The sequence below is a fragment of the Nerophis lumbriciformis genome, linkage group LG13, assembly GCF_033978685.3.
Source record: "Nerophis lumbriciformis linkage group LG13, RoL_Nlum_v2.1, whole genome shotgun sequence".
Taxonomy (NCBI): Eukaryota; Metazoa; Chordata; class Actinopteri; order Syngnathiformes; family Syngnathidae; genus Nerophis; species Nerophis lumbriciformis.
This window is the reverse complement of record NC_084560.2, coordinates 43,497,921-43,520,050: the sequence shown is the minus strand read 5'-3', so window position 1 is coordinate 43,520,050 and position 22,130 is coordinate 43,497,921. Positions and strand designations below refer to the sequence as shown.

Genomic DNA, 22,130 nt, shown 5'->3' with positions numbered 1-22,130 from the left:
TAAATGGCTACTTCCTGTTTGATGTGTACTTACTGTTTGATTATCAGTATCAGTATTAATAGCGAGACACGTCTTTAAGTAAGTCCCTCTTTATTTTAGTCAGTGATTACATTTTAATTAAGAGCTGTTACCTTATTTTCATGCTTGCTCCAAGTGTTAGCTTTAGAGTACCTTCTAATGGCTTGGGCAGGAAGTGAGCGGCTGGTTTGGTTTTCTTCACTCGGTTCCCCTTCATGGCTTGACCCTCTTTGTTGAGACCCAGGAACCAGGCCCGGCCCGACTCCTGCTGTCGGTACAACATGGACGAGTAGATGACGTAGTAGTTCTCAAACACCGACTCTTTGAATTTGCACTCGGCCGTAAAGAGCTCCTGCAAAGACACATAAACACACCTTGTTAAGAATTGACATTTTTTCTGGTAATAACCATGGATGACATGAGTGTGAGCAGGTTATTTCCTGTGTTTGTATTCAGTTATCCAGCTACTTCCTCTTGGTTTGGGAGTTAGCCATGTATAGGGTGACCATTTCCATGACACCAAAAAGGAGGACATTATGCGGCATATCAATAAATTACTATAGTGTACATAGGACTCTGGTATACCTTATTTATAGTACAATTTTGAGTGGTTTAAAGATGATGTTTGTGTGGCTGAATAGGAAAAAATATTAAAGTCAAGTGTTTGTTAACAGTATTTGTATTTATTCAATACATTGTGGTGTTCAAAAAGTGACCACTGAGATGAATATATATACCATATCTGGTTGCGTTATGCAGAATATGGGCCAAACAGTTTGCAGGGAGCACATCTTTTTGGCTCAGTTTCAGCTTCTGATACACACTGTTATGTTTGCCACAATTGACACTGGCATTGTCTGCTGCATATGCAGACATGTTTTTCACCTCTAAGCCACACATCTCAAGTTTTGCCAGCAGCTGGTTTGTTATGGCTTCTGACGTTTCGTTGCTGTCGCTATAAAAATCCAACAGGACATGTTGGATGCCTTCATCAAAGTGAAAATACCTTACCACAATGGGAAAAACACTTGTTTGTTCCTTTATTTGAGGCGTCGGTTGCCACGGAAAAGGGTAGGTTGTTTTCTTTTATGTAGTCGGTATGTTCCTGTACCGAATAGTGAGCGATGACGTTCTCGCACAATGCCTTGGCTTTTGTTCGGCCACAGGGCATCCCTTTAGCTGTGGGCTAGTCACTGAAAATCTCCCGGTCCACTTTCATGCCGCAGTCTAAACTTCTGTAGGACTGGTGATGCTTTACAGCAGTGGTTCTCAACCTTTTTTCAGTGATGTACCCCCTGTGAACATTTTTTTAATTCAAGTACCCCCTAATCAGAGCAAAGCATTTTTGGTTGAAAAAAAAGAGATAAAGAAGTAAAATACAGCACTATGTCATCAGTTTCTGATTTATTAAATTGTATAACAGTGCAAAATATTGCTCATTTGTAGTGGTCTTTCTTGAACTAATTGGAAAAAAATATATAAAATAACTAAAAACTTGTTGAAAAATAAACAAGTGATTCAATTATAAATAGAAGTAATCATCAACTTAAAGTGCCCTCTTTGGGGATTGTAATAGAGACCCATCTGGATTCATCAACTTAATTCTAAACATTTCTTCACAAAAAAAGAAATCTTTAACATCAATATTTATGGAACATGTCTACAAAAAAATCTAGCTGTCAAGACTGAATATTGCATTGTTGCATTTCTTTTCACAGTTCTTTTTGACAGACATTTTAGTGAGGGTCAAACCATCATGGCATGGGGGAAACTCTGGCTTTATGGTAATGAATGGAATAGCCTACTTGATTTGATGTTCAGTTTATGAACTTACATTACATTACATACCCCCCAGGGGTACGCGTACCCCCATTTGAGAACCACTGCTTTACAGCATGGTACACCTTGCACAGCTCCGCAGCGGTTATCTTGTCATCCAGGGGCGACGAAACTTCACGAAAAAATGTCCTCATTGAAGAGGTACCTGCCGCACGTTTATTACTTTTATGTTTATCCGCGCACCCGCATGCCGTTCAATTGCAGCATTCCCCTGACTACTTACCAGAGGTGTGGACTCGAGTCACATGACTTGGACTCGAGTCAGACTCGAGTCATGAATTTGATGACTTTAGACTCGACTTGACAAAATGTAAAAAGACTTGCAACTCGACTTAGACTTTAACATCAATGACTTGTGACTTCACTTGGACTTGAGCCTTTTGAATTGACATGACTTGACATGACTTGCTACTTTCCCCAAAACCCAAAGATGAAAAAGTTATTCGGGAGCGCTCCGTATTTTTCATTGTGTACTTGTCTTATCAGCGTTGCGTGTGTCAGCTGGTGTGGTCTCAGTACAACAGCCAATCAAATTAGATCTACTTTGTTTTCATCACACAGCATTCATCCAATCAAATTGCAGGACAACCAAGGAAGAAGACATGTCCAAACCACACGCCAGTGAACAAAAAATGATACCTAAAATAATTTTGTTTGGGTATAAAAATTACGAGGTGGTCAACACAAAACGGTTTGCAGTATGCAACACATGCGGTTCGAAAATTACTGATGGAGAGGCAACAACTTCCAACTTCGTCCGGCATTTGAAGTTGCACAAAGAACGGTAAGTTTTGAATGTAAGATAACGTTTATTGGCTAAGTAACGTGACTTTTATTTGCTGTGTAGTTAAATCAGTGAGGCTGTAAACTCACTGCTAACGTTATAACGTTATTGCAAACACGGGAATCTGTTGCAGTTCACTACCTTATTCATACTTTTTGTTCAGTGATTTTTTTTAAGCAGGGTTACGTTAGTCAATATATCACACGTAACGTTAGACGGCGGTCAGCAGCACCGCGTATTTTAGCCACCTAAAAAAATACATAAATAGTAAAATAAAGGTCAAATAAATACTACGCCCCCATCGTGCACAAATGACTGACAGACTCTTGGCTAATTTGGTCTTTTGCAAATGCAATGCAGCATAGGGCCCTGACATATAAAAAGTACAACTTTTTTGTTATGTTCACGTATATGTCATGTTTTTTCAATGTTAACACTTTTGTACAAATAAGTACATTTGCACTTTATTTTTTAATGTGTTTGTTCTGTAAAGGAATGAGTTAATGTTTAAAATGACTGATTAATAGTGCTATTATAAAGTGCAATGTCAGCACAATTTTCTTTCCTGCAATTTAAAATGCACTTGTTTTAATAAATAAATACAGCGTTTGAAAAGCATACACAATCTGTGTTAATATATTAGTCTGTGGTTAAAAGGACTTGAAAGGACTCGAAACTCAAAATGCAGGACTTAGGACTTGACTTGAGACTTTCCAGTCTTGACTTTGGACTTGACTCGGGGCTTGCCTGTCTTGACTCGGGACTTGACTCGGACTTGAGGGCAAAGACTTGAGACTTACTTGTGACTTGCAAAACAATGACTTGGTCCCACCTCTGCTACTTACGTCGACATCACATCGACAAAGTGTGCAGAAGCCATTGAATGAGTCTCGACTGCTTTTCGTTATAAATTCGTTCTCTTTTATCCATTCAGAATTAAACGAGGTCTTGCGTTTTGGCATGATGCTAACTTTCTGTCAATGTCATGCCGCAGCAGCACACGGACCCTTGTTTACTTTTTTAACCAATGATAAGCAGATTTGTATCCGACACAGCTCTTAGCCAATCATTTGATACGTTACTGCGTTGGGGGCATTTTTTACGGTCTTTGATTGGCTATGGCGCTGCAGCCCAGCAAAGATGAAAAAACTCCGCTCTTCAAGCCTAGTGCCTCAAAAAGGAGGACAAATACGTGTCCGGCTTGACGCTGCGCCGGACGCCGGACAGGGCATTAAAAATCCGGACTGTCCGGCCTAAATCCGGACACCTGGTCACCCTAGCCATGTACCGTATTTTTCGGAGTATAAGTCGCTCCGGAGTATAAGTCGCACCGGCCGAAAATGCATAATAAAGAAGGAAAAAAACATATATAAGTCGCATCGGATTATAAGTGGCATTTTTTGGGGAAATGTATTTGATAAAAGCCAACAGCAAGAATAGACATTTGAAAGGCAATTTATAATAAATAACAGGCTGAATAAGTGTACGTTATATGAGGCATAAATAACCAACTGGTATGTTAACGCAGGGCCGGCCCGTGGCATAGGCCGTATAGGCAAATGCTAAGGGCGCTGTCCATCAGGGGGCGCCACGCCAGTGCCACAAATGTTGGAGAAAAAAAAAAAAAAGTTGGTACTATTATTTCTAAATACAAAAAATAATCCCACGTTAATTAAAATGCAAAGTAAAGCCTATATAATAGAAATATTATTTGTTACACGCACGGTGCGCCCCCTCCCTTCCCGTATCATGACTCTTTTTGGACGTCACCACATCAAAAAATCAACACAAGATGTCAAAACGGCCAAAAGTGTCAGGTGCCCAGGGAAGAAAAAAGAGAAAAGAAGAGGAGGAGAAACGAGAAAAGACAGAGGTAGCAGGTAGGTAACGTTAGCCTACATGAAATTATTTGTCTGCGGTATAGCTCGGTTGGTAGAGCGGCCGTGCCAGCAACTTGAGGGTTGCAGGTTCGATCCCCGCTTCCGCCATCCTAGTCACTGCCGTTGTGTCCTTTGGCAAGACACTTTACCCACCTGCTCCCAGTGCCACCCACACTGGTTTAAAAATGTAACTTAGATATTGGGTTTCACTATGTAAAGCGCTTTGAGTCACTTGAGAAAAAGCGCTATATAAATGTAATTCACTTCACTTCACTTCACGTCTGTCACAGAATGTGATAGTAACCTGGCTTTTTAGCATTAAGCTAATGGTACATGATTCGGCAATTGCTAATCAATAAATAGCTAGTTCTGTTTTAACGTCGGGTTAATATTGTGGAGGGGGCTAAATTGTTATGGAAAATAATAATGTAACGTTAGGTAATTACAGTACTCCCACCTCCTCAGGGACATTTGTATTAGATCTTTTAAGCAGGTGTTTTTTGTTTACATTGTTATTGCCTTCTGGTTAGCTAATGTTTGCCCTGCAGGTAATAGTCACTTTTCCACCCCTTTATATATTAGGTATAGTTGTAACCCTAGTTGTTAAAGTGCACATCATTAATGTTAATTAAGCAATATGTATGTAAAAAATATTGTATTTCATATATTCATTTTTTATTTTTTGCATTCATTTATTTATTCATATTTTTTTTTATCTTGTTAACTATTCTGATTGTTAATTTGCTTTCTTTAAGTAAAAAAAAAGGTCAAAGACAAAGCTATTCGGTTTCTTGTGAGTATATACACTTCACTGCCGATGTGGGGGGGCGCCACCTAAAATCTTGCCTAGGGCGCCAGATTGGTTAGGGCCGGGCCTGTGTTAACGTAACATATTATGGTAAGAGTCATTCAAATAACTATAACATATAGAACATGCTATACGTTTACCAAACAATCTGTCACTCCTAATCGCTAAATCCCATGAAATCTTATACGTCTAGTCCAGGGGTCGGCAACCCAAAATGTTGAAAAAGCCATATTGGACCAAAAATACAAAAACAAATCTGTCTGGAGCCGCAAAAAAAATTAAAGCCATATTACATACAGATAGTGTGTCATTAGATATAAATTGAATTAAAAGGACTTAAAGGAAACTAAATGACCTCAAATATAGCTACAAACGAGGCATAATGATGCAATATGTACATATAGCTAGCCTAAATAGCATGTTAGCATCGATTAGCTTGCAGTCATGCAGTGACCAAATATGTCTGATTAGCACTACACACAAGTCAATAACATCAACAAAACTCACCTTTGTACATTCATGCACAACGTTAAAAGTTTGGTGGACAAAATGAGACAGAAAAAGAAGTGGCATAAAACACGTCCTAGAAAGTCCAAGTTATACATGTAAACAAACTAAGGTGAGTTCAAGGACCGCCAAAATTAGTAGGACAAAACGGCGCTCGCCAAATACTCGAATCAGTGAAACATGTTTAATATAAACAGTGGGATTTATAACAATTAGGGAGGTTTGTGTCATGTTTGGCCTCCTACAGAAACCATATTAAAACAAAAAATAGATTTTTTTCCCCTCATCTTTTTCCATTTTTCATACATCTTTGAAAAAGTTCCAGGGAGCCACTAGGGCGGCGCTAAAGAGCCGCATGCGGCTCTAGAGCCGCGGGTTGCCGACCCCTGGTCTAGTCTCTTACGTGAATGAGATAAATAATATTATAATGTGTTAATCATTTCACACATAAGTCACTCCTGAGTATAAGTCGCACCCCCGGCCAAACTATGAAAAAAACTGCCACTTATAGTCCGAAAAATACGGTACTATACTTTCTGTTTGTTCATTTGGTTATTATTCAATTTGTTTGGTGGTTAAAAGGCTCAGTCCCATTTGTTTTTTTTAGCTAGAAAGCGACTTCCTGTTAGTTTTTTAAGGTACCAAGCTATTTCCTGTTTGTTATTTTTCTTATCTGTGTTTTGTTTTTGTCAAGCAACTTATGATTTGTTTGTATTAAGCTAGCAAGCTACTTCCTGTTTGTTTTTATGTGTTTTTTTTTTTTTAGAATTGTTTGGTTTGATCTTTTTTTTTTTTTTTTTAATCCAGTTTGTTTGGAAGTTGGAGGACTACTTTGCATTTGTTTCTAATCAGTTTTTTAACTACTTAGTGTTTGTTTTTAATCAGCTATTTAGCCACTTCCTGGTGTTTTATTTTTTAGCTAGCAAGCTACTTCCTGTTCGTTTTTTTTTTAGCTAGCAAGCTACTTCCTGTTTGTTTTTATGTGTTTTGTTTTTTTTAGAATTGTTGGGTTTGTTTTTTTTTTTAATTTTTTTAATCCAGTTTGTTTGGAAGTTAGAGGACTACTTTGCATTTGTTTCTAATCAGTTTTTTTTAACTACTTAGTGTTTGTTTTTAATCAGCTATTTAGCCACTTCCTGGTGATTATTTTTTAGCTAGCAAGCTACTTCCTGTTTGTTTGTTTTTAGCTAGCAAGCTATTTCCTGTTTGTTTTTATGTGGGTTTTTTTTAGTTTTGTTTGGTTCGACCTTTTTTTTTTTTATCCAGTTTGTTTGGAAGTTAGAGGACTACTTTGCGTTTGTTTCTAATCAGTTTTTTAACTACATAGTGTTCGTTTTTAATCAGTTATTTAGTCACTTCCTGGTGTGTTAGTTTTTTAGCCGGTAAGCTACTTCCTGTCTGTTTTTATGTGTTTTTTATTTTATTTTTTAGATTTGTTTGTTTTGATCTTTTTTTTTTTTTATCCAGTTGGTTTGGAAGTTAGAGGACTACTTTAGGTTTGTTTCTAATCAGTTTTTTAACTACTTACTGTTCGTTTTTAATCAGTTATTTAGCCACTTCCTGGTGTTTTATTTTTTAGCTAGCAAGATACTTCCTGTTTGTAATGCATTTGTTATGGGTGTACAGGAGGAAGGAGACGGCACGGACAGGAGGGACGTCGTATTAGCTCTATTTATATATATATATATATATATATATATATATATATATATATATATATATATATATATATATATATATATATATATATATATATATATATATACATATATATATATATATATATATATATATATATATATATATATATATATGAAATAATATATATAAATAAGAAATAATAATATTGATAAACAAGGGTATGGAGTGTGACTAAGCCAAAATTGTGTGTATGTGTGCGACTATGTGTGTGAGTTAACAGTTTTTGAGGGAGAGGCGGAAGTCCCGGGGGGAAAAAGTGAAGTGTGAAGTGAATTATATTTATATAGCGCTTTTTCTCTTGTGACTCAAAGCGCTTTACATAGTGAAACCCAATATCTAAGTTACATTTAAACCAGTGTGGGTGGCACTGGGAGCAGGTGGGTAAAGTGTCTTGCCCAAGGACACAACGGTAGTGACTAGGATGGGGATCGAACCTTGAACCCCCAAGTTGCTGGCAAGGCCAATCTACCAACCGAGCTATACCGAAAAGCATGCTCGAAGGTCCGTGAGACAGGCAGGTGGTCGGGGGCGAATGCAAGGCGTCAGAGTCCGTGTCCAGGCGGAAGGTCGAGATCCAAGAAGCAGCTAGAGAACCAGAGGGAATACGGGGAGACGAGACACACAGCTCGTGACGTGGGAACGAAGGCAGGTGTACTGAACAGGAAACTACGTTCTGGCGCTGGATAGCAGGTTGTGCTGGCTTATGAAGGCAGGTTTCATCATCAGCTTCAGGTGTGTTGATTGCCGGTGACTGATTGCAGCTGCTTGCTGCAGCCGGACTGGCACGCGCCTGGCTCGCTTCTGGAAGTGCGCCCAGCGCAGCGCACACATGGGCCGTGACATTATTTTTAGATTTATTTTGTTTAATCATTCCTTTATTGTGTTGTATTGTAAGTTAGACGGCTATGTATTAATCAATTATTTAGCGACATCCTGTATGTTTTTAATACGTTTTTTTTTTTTTTTTAGCTAGCTGTCAAAACGTGGACTTTGGCGGCGCAAATTACTGCGCGGATGGCTTTCCCGAGATGCAAAACAACTGGACCGGACATGGCTTGAAGGTAGAGACATTATTTATTTTGACACTAACAAAATAAATGCGCGCACATAGGCGGACGTACGAACTTGGCTAATGAAAACAAAAACGAGCACAAAGGCAGAAACTATGAACATGAAACAAAACTCGTTAACTGTGACATGAACAAACAAAACTTACGTGGCATGGCATGAAGCATAACTATGAACAGGCGTGAGTATGAGAAGTAGCAAGGGTACAGAAGTAAACAGAGTTAATGTTGCCAGGCAACTACAAGCTTAAATAATAGTGTCTTGATTACAACAGGTGCGTGTGTCCAAATGAGTCCGGTGCGCGAGTCCAAATGCATGACAGGTGAAACCAATGAGTAGTCATGGAAACAGAAACAATGGAGCGTAAACAGAAACTAAAAAGAGTCCAAAAACCAAACATAACTAAACTAAACAAAACATGATCCAAAAGACATGACACTAGCACATACTTGCCAACCTTGAGACCTCCGATTTCGGGAGGTGGGGGGAGGGGGTGGGGGTGTGGCTAAAATGGGAGGAGTATATTTACAGCTAGAATTCACCAAGTCAAGTATTTCATATATATATATATATATATATATATATATATATATATATATATATATATATATATATATATATATATATATATATATATATAAGGAATACTTGACGTTCAGTGAATTCTAGCTATATATATATATATTTATTTTATTATATATATATATATATATATATATATATATATATATATATATATATATATATATTCTATTATATATATATATATATATTTATATATATATAAAATAAATACTTGAATTTCAGTGTTCTTTTATTTACACATATACACACACATAACACTCATCTACTCATTGTTGAGTTAAGGGTTGAATTGTCCATCCTTGTTCTATTCTCTGTCACTATTTTTCGAACCATGCTGAACACCCTCTCTGATGCATTGATGTGTGGCACGCTCAAAAGTGCTTTCATCAAATGCACTAGATGGCAGTATTGTCCTGTTTAAGAGTGTCACAACATTGCTGTTTACGGCAGACGAACTGCTTTACGGTATACAAAAAAGTGACTGCTGTTGTTGTGTGTTGTTGCCGCGCTGGGAGGACGTTAATGAAACTGCCTAACAATAAACCCACATAAGAAACCAAGAACTCGCCCTCCATCATTCTACAGTTATAACGTGATTGGGCAGGTACGCTTTTTTATATTGTGGAGGACCTGAGTCCGCCTGAATTTCGGGAGATTTTCGGGAGAAAATTTGTCCCGGGAGGTTTTCGGGAGAGGCGCTGAATTTCGGGAGTCTCCCGGAAAATCCGGGAAAGTTGGCAAGTATGCACTAGCAAGCTACTATACATCCATTTGGTTGAGTTTTTTGTTATCAGGCTACTTGAAGTTTGTTATTGGTGCAATTTTTTTTGCACCGAGGTGATTTAATATCTATTCTGTAGATGATTTGAGAATACAAGATATGATTTATATTCTACCATAGCAGAGGTCACCAGGCCCATTTTGTGGAACACTCCTAATGTGGAGAACGGAAAAATATCGCCAATTGAAATGGCCGTCATATGTCTTCCTGTCGCGAGGAAAGAAGTGCGGCGTTGGCGTTGTATCTCTAATTACCTTCACATCCGAGCTGGACCGAGCTCTTGCTGCTACCTTGGCGCTCAACCTTGACTTCCCATGCCCGTTTAGTCGGAAAGTATCAATGCTTGGCATCAACTCAGCTTGCATTCCTGGCTTGTTTGTTGATTTTTGTATTGGTCGAATGCAGAAAAGGGTTCGATTCTGTTGTAGCGATGTGTTAAGTTGGCCTCGTGGGCCCTCGAGTAAATGATGATGGAGCTATCCGAGTGTCTCCTCCGCCCTCCGTCCACGCCTCCAAGTGGCAAAGACAAATTAATTCGAAGGCGCCACATCTCTCTGTGCGCTGTCGCCCATTCATCTCTGAGCAGAAGGGCAATGAAAGCCTTTCCACATTGTCCGCAGCATTGGGGCTAAAAATAAAGGCCGTCTGTGGTCATGCGTTAATCACGTGTGCAAAGTTGTGAAAGACAAACACTCGGACGGGCTTTCCAAAGTGCGTCGGTTCTTTAAGAGAACAACAACAACACTGCAAAAAGTCAGTGTTCAAAAACAAGAAAACAAAATACAAAAATGAGGAGTATTGTATTCATACTTGCCAACCTTGAGACCTCCGATTTCGGGAGGTGGGGGGTGGGGGCGTGGTCGGGGGTGGGGCGGGGCGTGGTTGGGGGCGTGGTTAAGAGGGGAAAAGTATATTGACAGCTAGAATTCACCAAGTCAAGTATTTCATACATATATACATATATACACAGGGCCGGCCCGTGGCATAGGCCGTATAGGCAAATGCTAAGGGCGCCGTCCATCAGGGGGCGCCACGCCAGTGCCACAAATGTTGGAGAAAAAAAAAAAAAAAGTTGGTACTATTATTTCTAAATACAAAAAATAATCCCACGTTAATTAAAATGCAAAGTAAAGCCTATTTAATAGAAATATTATTTGTTACAACATTACGCCCCCCCTCCTCCCCCCGCACGGTGCGCCCCCTCCCTTCCCGTATCATGACTCTTTTTGGACGTCACCACATCAAAAAATCAACACAAGATGTCAAAACGGCCAAAACTGTCAGGTGCCCAAGGAAGAAAAAAGAGAAAAGAAGAGGGGTAGAAACGAGAAAAGACAGAAGTAGCAGGTAGGTAACGTTAGCCTACATGAAATTATTTGTCTGTTACAGAATGTGATAGTAACCTGGCTTTTTAGCATTAAGCTAATGCTACATGATTCGGCAATTGCTAATCAATAAATAGCTAGTTCTGTTTTAACGTCGGGTTAATATTGTGGAGGGGGCTAAATTGTTATGGAAAATAATAATGTAACGTTAGGTAATTACAGTACTCCCACCTTACATTCCTCAGGGACATTTGTATTAGATCTTTTAAGCAGGTGTTTTTTGTTTACGTTGTTATTGCCTTCTGGTTAGCTAATGTTTGCCCTGCAGGTAATAGTCACTTTTCCACCCCTTTATATATTAGGTATAGTTGTAAGTAAAAAAAAGGTCAAAGACAAAGCTATTCGGGTTCTTGTGAGTATATACACGTCACTGCCGATGTGGGGGGGCGCCACCTAAAATCTTGCCTAGGGCGCCAGATTGGTTAGGGCCGGGCCTGTATATACATATATATATATATATACATATATATATATATATATATATATATATATATATATATATATATATATATATACATACATATATATATATATATATATATATATATATATATATATATATATATATATATATATATACACATATACATATATATATATATATATATATATATATTCTGAAAATATGCAAACAAAACTGTGTTTAGATAATTGATACTTCAAACTTGAATAAATAAATATTAAGGAATACAACATAACTTCTGAGAGTTTCAAAATGTAATGAATAAAATGCTAAAGTTGTTGATAAACAAGCAATTATTTTAATTAAATATGGTCATTTTAAATGAATTATTATGATAATTTAAAATCAATTATTTCAAATATGTTTATTTTAATGTATAATTCTATGGCTGGATGTAATAAGGAGTCAGGAAAAAATACAAATAAAAATACAATTAATTTTGATATTTTTAGCAAAATATAGTAAAAATGTATTTAGTTTTTTGTTTTTTTTAATTAATAAATATATTTATTTTTAGGTAAGATAAACATAATAATACAATTTATCTCTAGTCTGGATGATTTAGTTCTTGTCACCCTGTTGTCCTCCCGTCATGAAAAAAAGGCTGTCCTCACTCAGGTCCGCATGGAGCTGGAGGGGGCGTGGCTTCCAGCTCCGGCTGAAAATCGGGAGATTTTCGGGAGAATATTTGTCCCGGGAGATTTTCGGGAGAGGCGCTGAATTTCGGGAGTCTCCCGGAAAATTCGGGAGGGTTGGCAAGTATGATTGTATTTGAACTAAGCAAAATGATCTGCCAATAGAACAAGAAAATTTGGCTTGTCAAGACATTCCAAAACAAGTCAAATTAGCTAACCTCAATGAACCCAAAAATACCTTAAAATAAGTATATTCTCACTAATAACAAGTGCACTTTTCTTGGTAGAAAAAAATATGAATCATATTCGGTACTATACCACCTCTAAAAAGTACCGGTCCGCCATATTTCACTACACACCGTAGCTCACCGGCGTCAAAATGTAAACAAACACCATCGGTGGATCTACACCTAACATCCACTGTAATGATACCAAGTACAGGCAAGTATCTAGTCGATACTACTATGATTACGTCAATATTTTGTGGCATCACATCATCTTTCGTTTTTTTTAAATGTATATTATGTTTATAAACTCAGGAAATATGTCCGGACTTTGAATATGACCAATGTATGATCCTGTAACTACTTGGTATCGGATTGATACCCAAATGTGTGGTATCATCCAAAACTAATGTAAAGTATCAAAGAAGAGAAGAATAAGTGATTATTACATTTTAACAGAAGTGTAGATAGAACATGTTAAAAGAGAAAGTAAGCAGATATTACCAGTAAATGAACAAGTAGATTAATAATTCGTTTTCTACAGCTTGTCCTTAATAATGTGTACAAAATAATAGGTGTATAAATGACACAATATGTTACTGCATACGACTAATTAGGAGTCTTTGTTTGTTTACTTACTACTAAAAGACAAGTTGTCTAGTATGTTCACTATCTTATATAAGTACAAACTTGCAATAAGAAACATATGTTTAATGTACCCTAAGATTTTTTTGTTAAAATAAAGCCAATAATGCAATTTTTATGGTCCCCTTTATTTACAAAAGTACCGAAAAGTACCGAAATAATTTTGGTACCGGTACTGGTACCAAAATATTGGTATCGGACAACACTACTTCAGGTTGGTGCTTCATTTTGGTACTTTATAAGTATTATTGTTATGATCCGCTGCCCGGATCATATTTTTGTTTACGTTTTCAAGGTACTTGTGTTTTTTGTTAGTTTTGGACTCCTTGAGTGCCTGTTTGTTGCCATGGCTGCTTATTATTTTCACCTGCCACGTGTGTTCCCGGCGCACACCTGTTTGTCATCACTGACATTATTATTTAAGCCTGCCTTCCCTGTCATACGGTCTTGCTTCGTAGTTTGTTTTTTGCAACAGTAGACGACTTTTGTTATTGCTCTGTACCTGCTAGCTTCCACGCTAGGCTCTGTTACTCGCTAGCTCCCACGCTAGTCTTCCTTAGTTTTTAACTTATGTGCTATGAGCACCCTTTTCTTTGTTTCTTCTGAGTTATTCCGTAAATAAATCATTTATTTTACCTTCACGCTGTGTCCGAAGTCCGTTGCATCCTGGGAGAACAAAACCCCGCATCACCATGCGCCCCGGTCGTCACAATTATATTATATATAGAGGGAGCTATAGGGTTTTTTTTCACTGTCTTCTTTTATTATAATGGTTGTGCACAGGGCCGGCCCATGGCATAGGCCGTATAGGCAAATGCTAAGGGCGCCGTCCATCAGGGGGCGCCACGCCAGTGCCACAAATGTTGGAGAAAAAAAAAAAAAGTTGGTACTATTATTTCTAAATACAAAAAATAATCCCACGTTAATTAAAATGCAAAGTAAAGCCTATATAATAGAAATATTATTTGTTACAATATTACGCCCCCCCCCCCCCCCGCACGGTGCGCCCCCTCCCTTCCCGTACCATGACTCTTTTTGGACGTCACCACATCAAAAAATCAACACAAGATGTCAAAACGGCCAAAACTGTCAGGTGCCCAGGGAAGAAAAAAGAGAAAAGAAGAGGAGGAGAAACGAGAAAAGACAGAGGTAACGTAGGCTAGGTAACGTTAGCCTACATGAAATTATTTGTCTGTTACAGAATGTGATAGTAACCTGGCTTTTTAGCATTAAGCTAATGTTGCATGATTCAGCAATTGCTAATCAATAAGTAGCTAGTTCTGTTTTAACGTCGGGTTAATATTGTGGAGGGGGCTAAATTGTTATGGAAAATAATAATGTAACGTTAGGTAATTACAGTACTCCCACCTTAAATTCCTCAGGGACATTTGTATTAGATCTTTTAAGCAGGTGTTATTGCCTTCTGGTTAGCTAATGTTTGCCCTGCAGGTAATAGTCACTTTTCCACCCCTTTATATATTAGGTATAGTTGTAAGCCTAGTTGTTAAAGTGCACATCATTAATGTTAATTAAGCAATATGTATGTAAAAAATATTGTATTTCATATATTCATTTTTTATTTTTTGCATTAATTTATTTATTCATATTTTTTTTTATCTTGTTAACTATTCTGATTGTTAATTTGCTTTCTTTAAGTAAAAAAAAGGTCAAAGACAAAGCTATTCGGTTTCTTGTGAGTATATACACTTCACTGCCGATGTGGGGGGGGGCGCCACCTAAAATCTTGCCTAGGGCGCCAGATTGGTTAGGGCCGGGCCTGGTTGTGCACACATTTTTGTATTGCTTTATGTATTTTCCTATGATACTTTGATTTATTTTGTACAATTTTCCATTTTGTCTCTTATTTGTGCACTTTCATTTTTGAAGTTGTTCTTGATTTATTATATCAGTATCACTATTTAAGTGCATCGCTGACGAAAAATTTGTCGAAACCGGTCTGTGTTTTGTAGCGCCCACGCTGTTTGTATTAAAAATTATTAGAAGGACACGGGTGTTGTTGGCCTTGCTTTTTCTTTTTCTTTTTTAACTGCCCAGAAATGCAGAAATAAGACTGCTACAACAGTTCTTTGGACTCAAATAAACAATGTTTGCATCTGCACTGGGTTATATGGCTTCATTGTACAATGCTTTCTTTAGCAAGTTAGTATAGTTTAGTTCACACAGTTTAGTAAAACTAGCAAATCCCCAGGTATAATCACTCGGTCACCACAGGCTCAGGATAATTAAAGTCGCGGGAAAAAAAATATAATATCAGACTTCCTGCTCGGCTCCGCTTCTAGAAGTTAAATACTATCTGAAGGATGCAGGCTGGCAGCAGTAATTAGGCACAGAGCTAATTACACACATAATGGTGACATAATGTGTCCTGTGTTCAACACCCATAATTAACGTCAAGTGTATTTTTAAAAAAACAATTATGGAGAAAAAATACGCTTTAAAAATAAATAACTAAAGGGGATATTTCAACATTGAACAAAAAAAGTGGGGACAGTTTCCAGAACACACCTACCGGTAGTTTTCTCTACTTTTTCCTTAACCCTGTAACACCCCTTGTTGTAAAATTACCTTTAACCATCCTAAAAAACAATCTGTTATATATATATTTTTTACCACATTTACATAGTCATTGTCATGACTTGGTCCTGGGTGTTTGCTTTTCCGGGATGCAACGGAAAGTTGGCTCGGGCGAGACGGGAATGTAAGTACATTTTTATTTAAACACTATAACTACAAAAAAAAAAGGAAGTAAACAAAAGGCGCGCACAATGGCGGAGAACAAACTACGAAACCAAAAAGACTATAAACATGGAACAAAAACTTACTTTGGCATGGGACATGAACAGAGGTGGGTAGAGTAGCCAGAAATTGTACTCAAGTAAGAGTACTGTTACTTTAGAGATTTATTACTCAAGTAAAAGTAAGGAGTAGTCACCCAAATATTCACTTGAGTAAAAGTAAAAAGTATGTTGTGAAAAAACTACTCAAGTACTGAGTAACTGATGAGTAACATACACACTCATATCATATATATATATATATATATATATATATATATATATATATATACATACATACATACATATACATTGATATATACAGTATATAATTTATATGTATTTATTTTGCTGTTTTTGTTTACATGTTAAAGGTGTTTTAATGAATATACATGCATGTTTAACATATAGATTCCTTTCTTTCATGAAGACAACAATATAAGTTGGTGTATTACCTGATTCTGATGACTTGCGTTGATTGTAATCAGACAGTAGTGATGATAACGTCCACGTTTTCAAATGGAGGAGAAGAAAAGTTCCTCCTTTCTGTCTAATACCACATGAAAGTGGTGGGTTTTTGGCATCTTATTTGTCCAGCTTCCATATTCGTTTTTATACACTTTACAAGAAATATATTGGCGTCAAACTCCGTAGCTTGCTAGCTTGTTTGCGCTGGCTTTAGGAGACTCTTGTTTTGAAAGCGCAGGCGCGATGGAGCGGCACTTTTATCGTGAAGACAGGAACGTCCTCGTGCGGTTGAAATAAAAAAGTATATTTTTTCCTTCACACTTTTGATTGATTGATTGGAACTTTTATTAGTAGATTGCACAGTACAGTACACATTCCGTACAATTGACCACTAAATGGTAACACCCGAATAAGTTTTTCAACTTGTTTAAGTCAGGTCATGTGACCACCTGGCGCTGTTTGATTGGGCCAACGTCACCAGTGACTGCATCTGATTGGTGGAACGAAGTGAAACGTCACCAGTAAGGCAGGCACTATGAAGGTCTGTCTGACAGACCAAAACAAACAAAGCGTGCATTAACAGATCGATAAAAATTAGTAGCGAGTAGCGAGCTGAATGTAGATAAAAGTAGCGGAGTAAAAGTAGCGTTCCTTCTCTATAAATATACTTAAATAAAAGTAAAAGTATGTTGCATTAAAACTACTCTTAGAAGTACAATTTATCCCAAAAGTTACTCAAGTAGATGTAACGGAGTAAATGTAGCGCGTTACTACCCACCTCTGGACATGAAGCAGGATCTAAGAGGGTGTGTGGAGAGTATAAATGCGGGATGTCGTCAGAACGACAAACTGAAAACAATGAACTTAAATACTATAGACATGATTAACGAAAACAGGCGCGTGACTCAAAACGTGAAACAGGTGCGTGACGTGACAGGTGAAAACTAATGGTTGCTATGGTGACAAAACAAAAGTGCACAAAAAAGTCCAAAAACAAAACCGAACATGACTAAAACAAAAACATGATCACACAGACATGACAGTCATTGGGTCCTATATTTCAGTCTCACAAGGCTATTGGATCGTACATTTGTTTATAAGTCACGCCTTCTGGCCTTGAACTCACACAACCGCTCAAGGTTTCCTTCGAACACAATCTATTTGTTTCATTTGACTGGATTCATCAGATTCAAGTAATTAAAATGTTTTTTATATTTTTTTGGGTTGTTATTACAATGTCTAGAGCAGGGGTGCTCACACTTTTTCTGCAGGCGAGCTACTTTTCAATTGATCAAGTCGTGGGGATCTACCTCATTCATATATATCATTTATATTTACTTATTTATGAAATATATGTTTTTGTTAACAAGTTAAAAGGTGTTTAATGATAATACAAGCATGTTTAACACATATAGTTAATATTGTTAAAAAATTAAAGGTGTTTAATGATAATACAAGTATGTTTAATACATATAGTTAATATTGTTGACAAGTTAAAGGTGTTTAAAGATAATGCAAGCATGTTTAACACATATAGTTAATATTGTTAACAAGTTAAAGGTGTTTAATGATAATACAAGCATGTTTAACACATAGTTAATATTGTTAAAAAATTAAAGGTGTTTAATGATAATACAAGAATGTTTAATACATATAGTTAATATTGTTAACAACTTAAAGGTGTTTAAAGATAATACAAGCATGTTTAACACATATAGTTAATATTGTTAAAAAATTAAAGGTGTTTAATGATAATACAAGTATGTTTAACACATATAGTTAATATTGTTAACAAGTTAAAGGTGTTTAAAGATAATGCAAGCATGTTTAACACATATAGTTAATATTGTTAACAAGTTAAAGGTGTTTAATGATAATACAAGTATGTTTAACACAGTTAATATTGTTAATAAATTAAAGGTGTTTAATGATAATACAAGAATGTTTAATACATATAGTTAATATTGTTGACAAGTTAAAGGTGTTTAAAGATAATGCAAGCATGTTTAACACATATAGTTAATATTGTTAACAAGTTAAAGGTGTTTAATGATAATACAAGCATGTTTAACACAGTTAATATTGTTAATAAATTAAAGGTGTTTAATGATAATACAAGAATGTTTAATACATATAGTTAATACTGTTAACAACTTAAAGGTGTTTAAAGATAATACAAGCATGTTTAACACATACAGTTAATATTGTTAACAAGTTAAAGGTGTTTAAAGATAATACAAGCATGTTTAACACATATAGTTAATATTGTTAACAAGTTAAAGGTGTTTAATGATAATACAAGCATGTTTAACACATATAGATTCCTTTCTTTCATGAAGACAAGAATATAAGTTGGTGTATTACCTGATTCTGATGACTTGCATTGATTGGAATCAGACAGTGGTGCTGATAACGTCTGCATTTTCGAATGGAGGAGAAAAAAAGTCCTCCTATCTGTCCAATACCACATGAAAGTGGTTGGTTTTTGGCATCTTATTTGTCCAGCTTCCGTACTCCTTTGTATACACTTTACAAGAAATACATTGTCGGCAAACTCTGTAGCTTACTAGCTTGTGCACGCCAGCTTTCTGAGACTCTTATTTTGTTAGCGCAACTGTGCAACTGTGCAGTCGGTCTTTGGAGTTTTGACGACAGGTACGGCGCCAGAGTCTGTTGAAATAAAGTGTTTCTCGCCTTCCAGTCGGTAATTTTAATGAGCTGGCATCTCAGAAGACCCTCGGGTGCAGTGAATGTCAATCAAGTGACGAAAGTGACGTCATAGTGAAGATTTATGATCGCTCATTTTTAGGACTATTTTTTTTAATGCCTGGCTGGTGATCGACTGACACACCCTCCGAGATCGACCGGTAGCTCGCGATCAACGTAATGAGCACCCCTGGTCTAGACCATGTACATATATAGTTATTTTGGAACAGATGCCTCAAATTTCATTTAGAGCTTGTTATATAATTGTTGCAATTATACAACACTGGGTGAATGTGGTAGTCAAAATAGCTGGCTTGTTGCAGCAGGTTGTATTCCCTCCACTACATCACTGCCTGAAGTATTTTCTCTATACATGGATAGTATACATTCTACAGACGTTTTACAGACGACAGGGACTGTTTTTAGGACTTTCACCACCAATGAAAGTCTTCATATATTTGTAATAAATGACTTCATAAAAGACTCTGCAGCATCGCGTGGACATCGGGGGCGGTACCTCTGGATTGGCAGACCGGGTGGTGGTTCCTCTCTTTAAGAAGGGGAACCGGAGGGTGTGTTCTAACTATCGTGGGATCACACTCCTCAGCCTTCCCGGTAAGGTCTATTCAGGTGTACTGGAGAGGAGGCTACGCCGGATAGTCGAACCTCGGATTCAGGAGGAACAGTGTGGTTTTCGTCCTGGTCGTGGAACTGTGGACCAGCTCTATACTCTCGGCAGGGTCCTTGAGGGTGCATGGGAGTTTGCCCAACCAGTCTACATGTGTTTTGTGGACTTGGAGAAGGCATTCGACCGTGTCCCTCGGGAAGTCCTGTGGGGAGTGCTCAGAGAGTATGGGGTATCGGACTGTCTGATTGTGGCGGTCCGCTCCCTGTATGCTCGGTGCCAGAGCTTGGTCTGCATTGCCGGCAGTAAGTCGGACACGTTTCCAGTGAGGGTTGGACTCCGCCAAGGCTGCCTTTTGTCACCGATTCTGTTCATAACTTTTATGGACAGAATTTCTAGGCGCAGTCAAGGCGTTGAGGGGATCTGGTTTGGTGGCTGCAGGATTAGGTCTCTGCTTTTTGCAGATGATGTGGTCCTGATGGCTTCATCTGGCCAGGATCTTCAGCTCTCACTGGATCGGTTCGCAGCCGAGTGTGAAGCGACTGGGATGAGAATCGGCACCTCCAAGTCCGAGTCCATGGTTCTCGCCCGGAAAAGGGTGGAGTGCCATCTCCGGGTTGGGGAGGAGATCTTGCCCCAAGTGGAGGAGTTCAAGTACCTCGGAGTCTTGTTCACGAGTGAGGGAAGAGTGGATGGTGAGATTGACAGGCGGCGTCTTCAGTAATGCGGACGCTGTATCGATCCGTTGTGGTGAAGAAGGAGCTGAGCCGGAAGGCAAAGCTCTCAATTTACCGGTCGATCTACGTTCCCATCCTCACCTATGGTCATGAGCTTTGGGTTATGACCGAAAGGACAAGATCACGGGTACAAGCGGTCGAAGGCTCTCCCTTAGAGATAGGGTGAGAAGCTCTGCCATCCGGGGGGAGCTCAAAGTAAAGCCGCTGCTCCTCCACATCGAGAGGAGCCAGATTAGGTGGTTCGGGCATCTGGTCAGGATGCCACCCGAACGCCTCCCTAGGGAGGTGTTTAGGGCACGTCCGACCGGTAGGAGGCCGCGGGGAAGACCCAGGACACGTTGGGAAGACTATGTCTCCCGGCTGGCCTGGGAACGCCTCGGGGTTCCACAGGAAGAGCTGGACGAAGTGGCTGGGGAGAGGGAAGTCTGGGCTTCCCTGCTTAGGCTGCTGCCCCCGCGACCCGACCTCGGATAAGCGGAAGAAGATGGATGGATGGATGGACTTCATAAAAATATAAATAATGTGTGATTATTATTATTAATGGTATACACCGTTATGGGGATAAGTAAGCAATCAACCCTGCAAATGAACCCTTAGTTGTTCAGACAATGTGAGTACAAATACAGAAATTCTGCTCCCATCAAAGCCCAATGTTGCAATATTACAACATTTCTCTAAAAACATACATAAACATTTTTTTTTTTAACTCTTCAAACTGGAAAAAAAACCATTCTATTATCACAAAAAGCAATATTTTCTGGAGGACAAAATGGAAATTTTGTTGCAATTAAGCTATATTTGCGGAGAAAAAAATACTTACATTTATTCGAATTTTTTCTTTTTTTAAAAACTATATAAAATGTATGAAGGGTTCTATGTGAAGTTGTCTTGTATGTTCACTATTTTATTTAAGGACAAACTTGCAATAAGAAACATATGTTTAACGTACCCTAAGATTTTTTGTTAAAATAAAGCCAATAATGCAATTTTTGTGGTCCCCTTTATTTAGAAAAGTACCGAAAAGTACCGAAATAATTTTGGTACCGGTACTGGTACCAAAATATTGGTATCGGACAACACTACTTCAGGTTGGTGCTTCATTTTGGTACTTTATAAGTATTATTGTTATGATCCGCTGCCCGGATCATATTTTTGTTTACGTTTTCAAGGTACTTGTGTTTTTTGTTAGTTTTGGACTCCTTGAGTGCCTGTTTTGTACACCTGAGTTTGTTGCCATGGCTGCTTATTATTTTCACCTGCCGCGTGTGTTCCCGACGCACACCTGTTTGTCATCACCGACATTATTATTTAAGCCTGCCTTCCCTGTCATTTGGTCTTGCTTCGTAGTTTGTTTGTTTTCTCCCATCAAAGCCCAATGTTGCAATATTACAACATTTCTCTAAAAACATACATAAACTTTTTTTTTTTTTACTCTTCAAACTGAAAACAAAACATTCTATTATCACAAAAAGCAAT

At 37.9% G+C, this 22,130-nt stretch overlaps 1 protein-coding gene across 2 annotated transcripts in view; it reads right to left on the bottom strand.

Annotated features, from left to right (window-relative positions):
- The window catches only part of fgf14 (fibroblast growth factor 14), a 366,219-nt gene that overhangs the window by 4,771 nt on the left and 339,318 nt on the right, over positions 1 to 22,130 (bottom strand). For both annotated transcript variants that reach the window (XM_061970760.2, XM_061970761.2), the window contains exon 4: positions 172 to 370. In XM_061970760.2, coding sequence (XP_061826744.2) covers positions 172 to 370 — 199 coding nt within the window. The remainder of the gene's footprint in view (positions 1 to 171; positions 371 to 22,130) is intronic.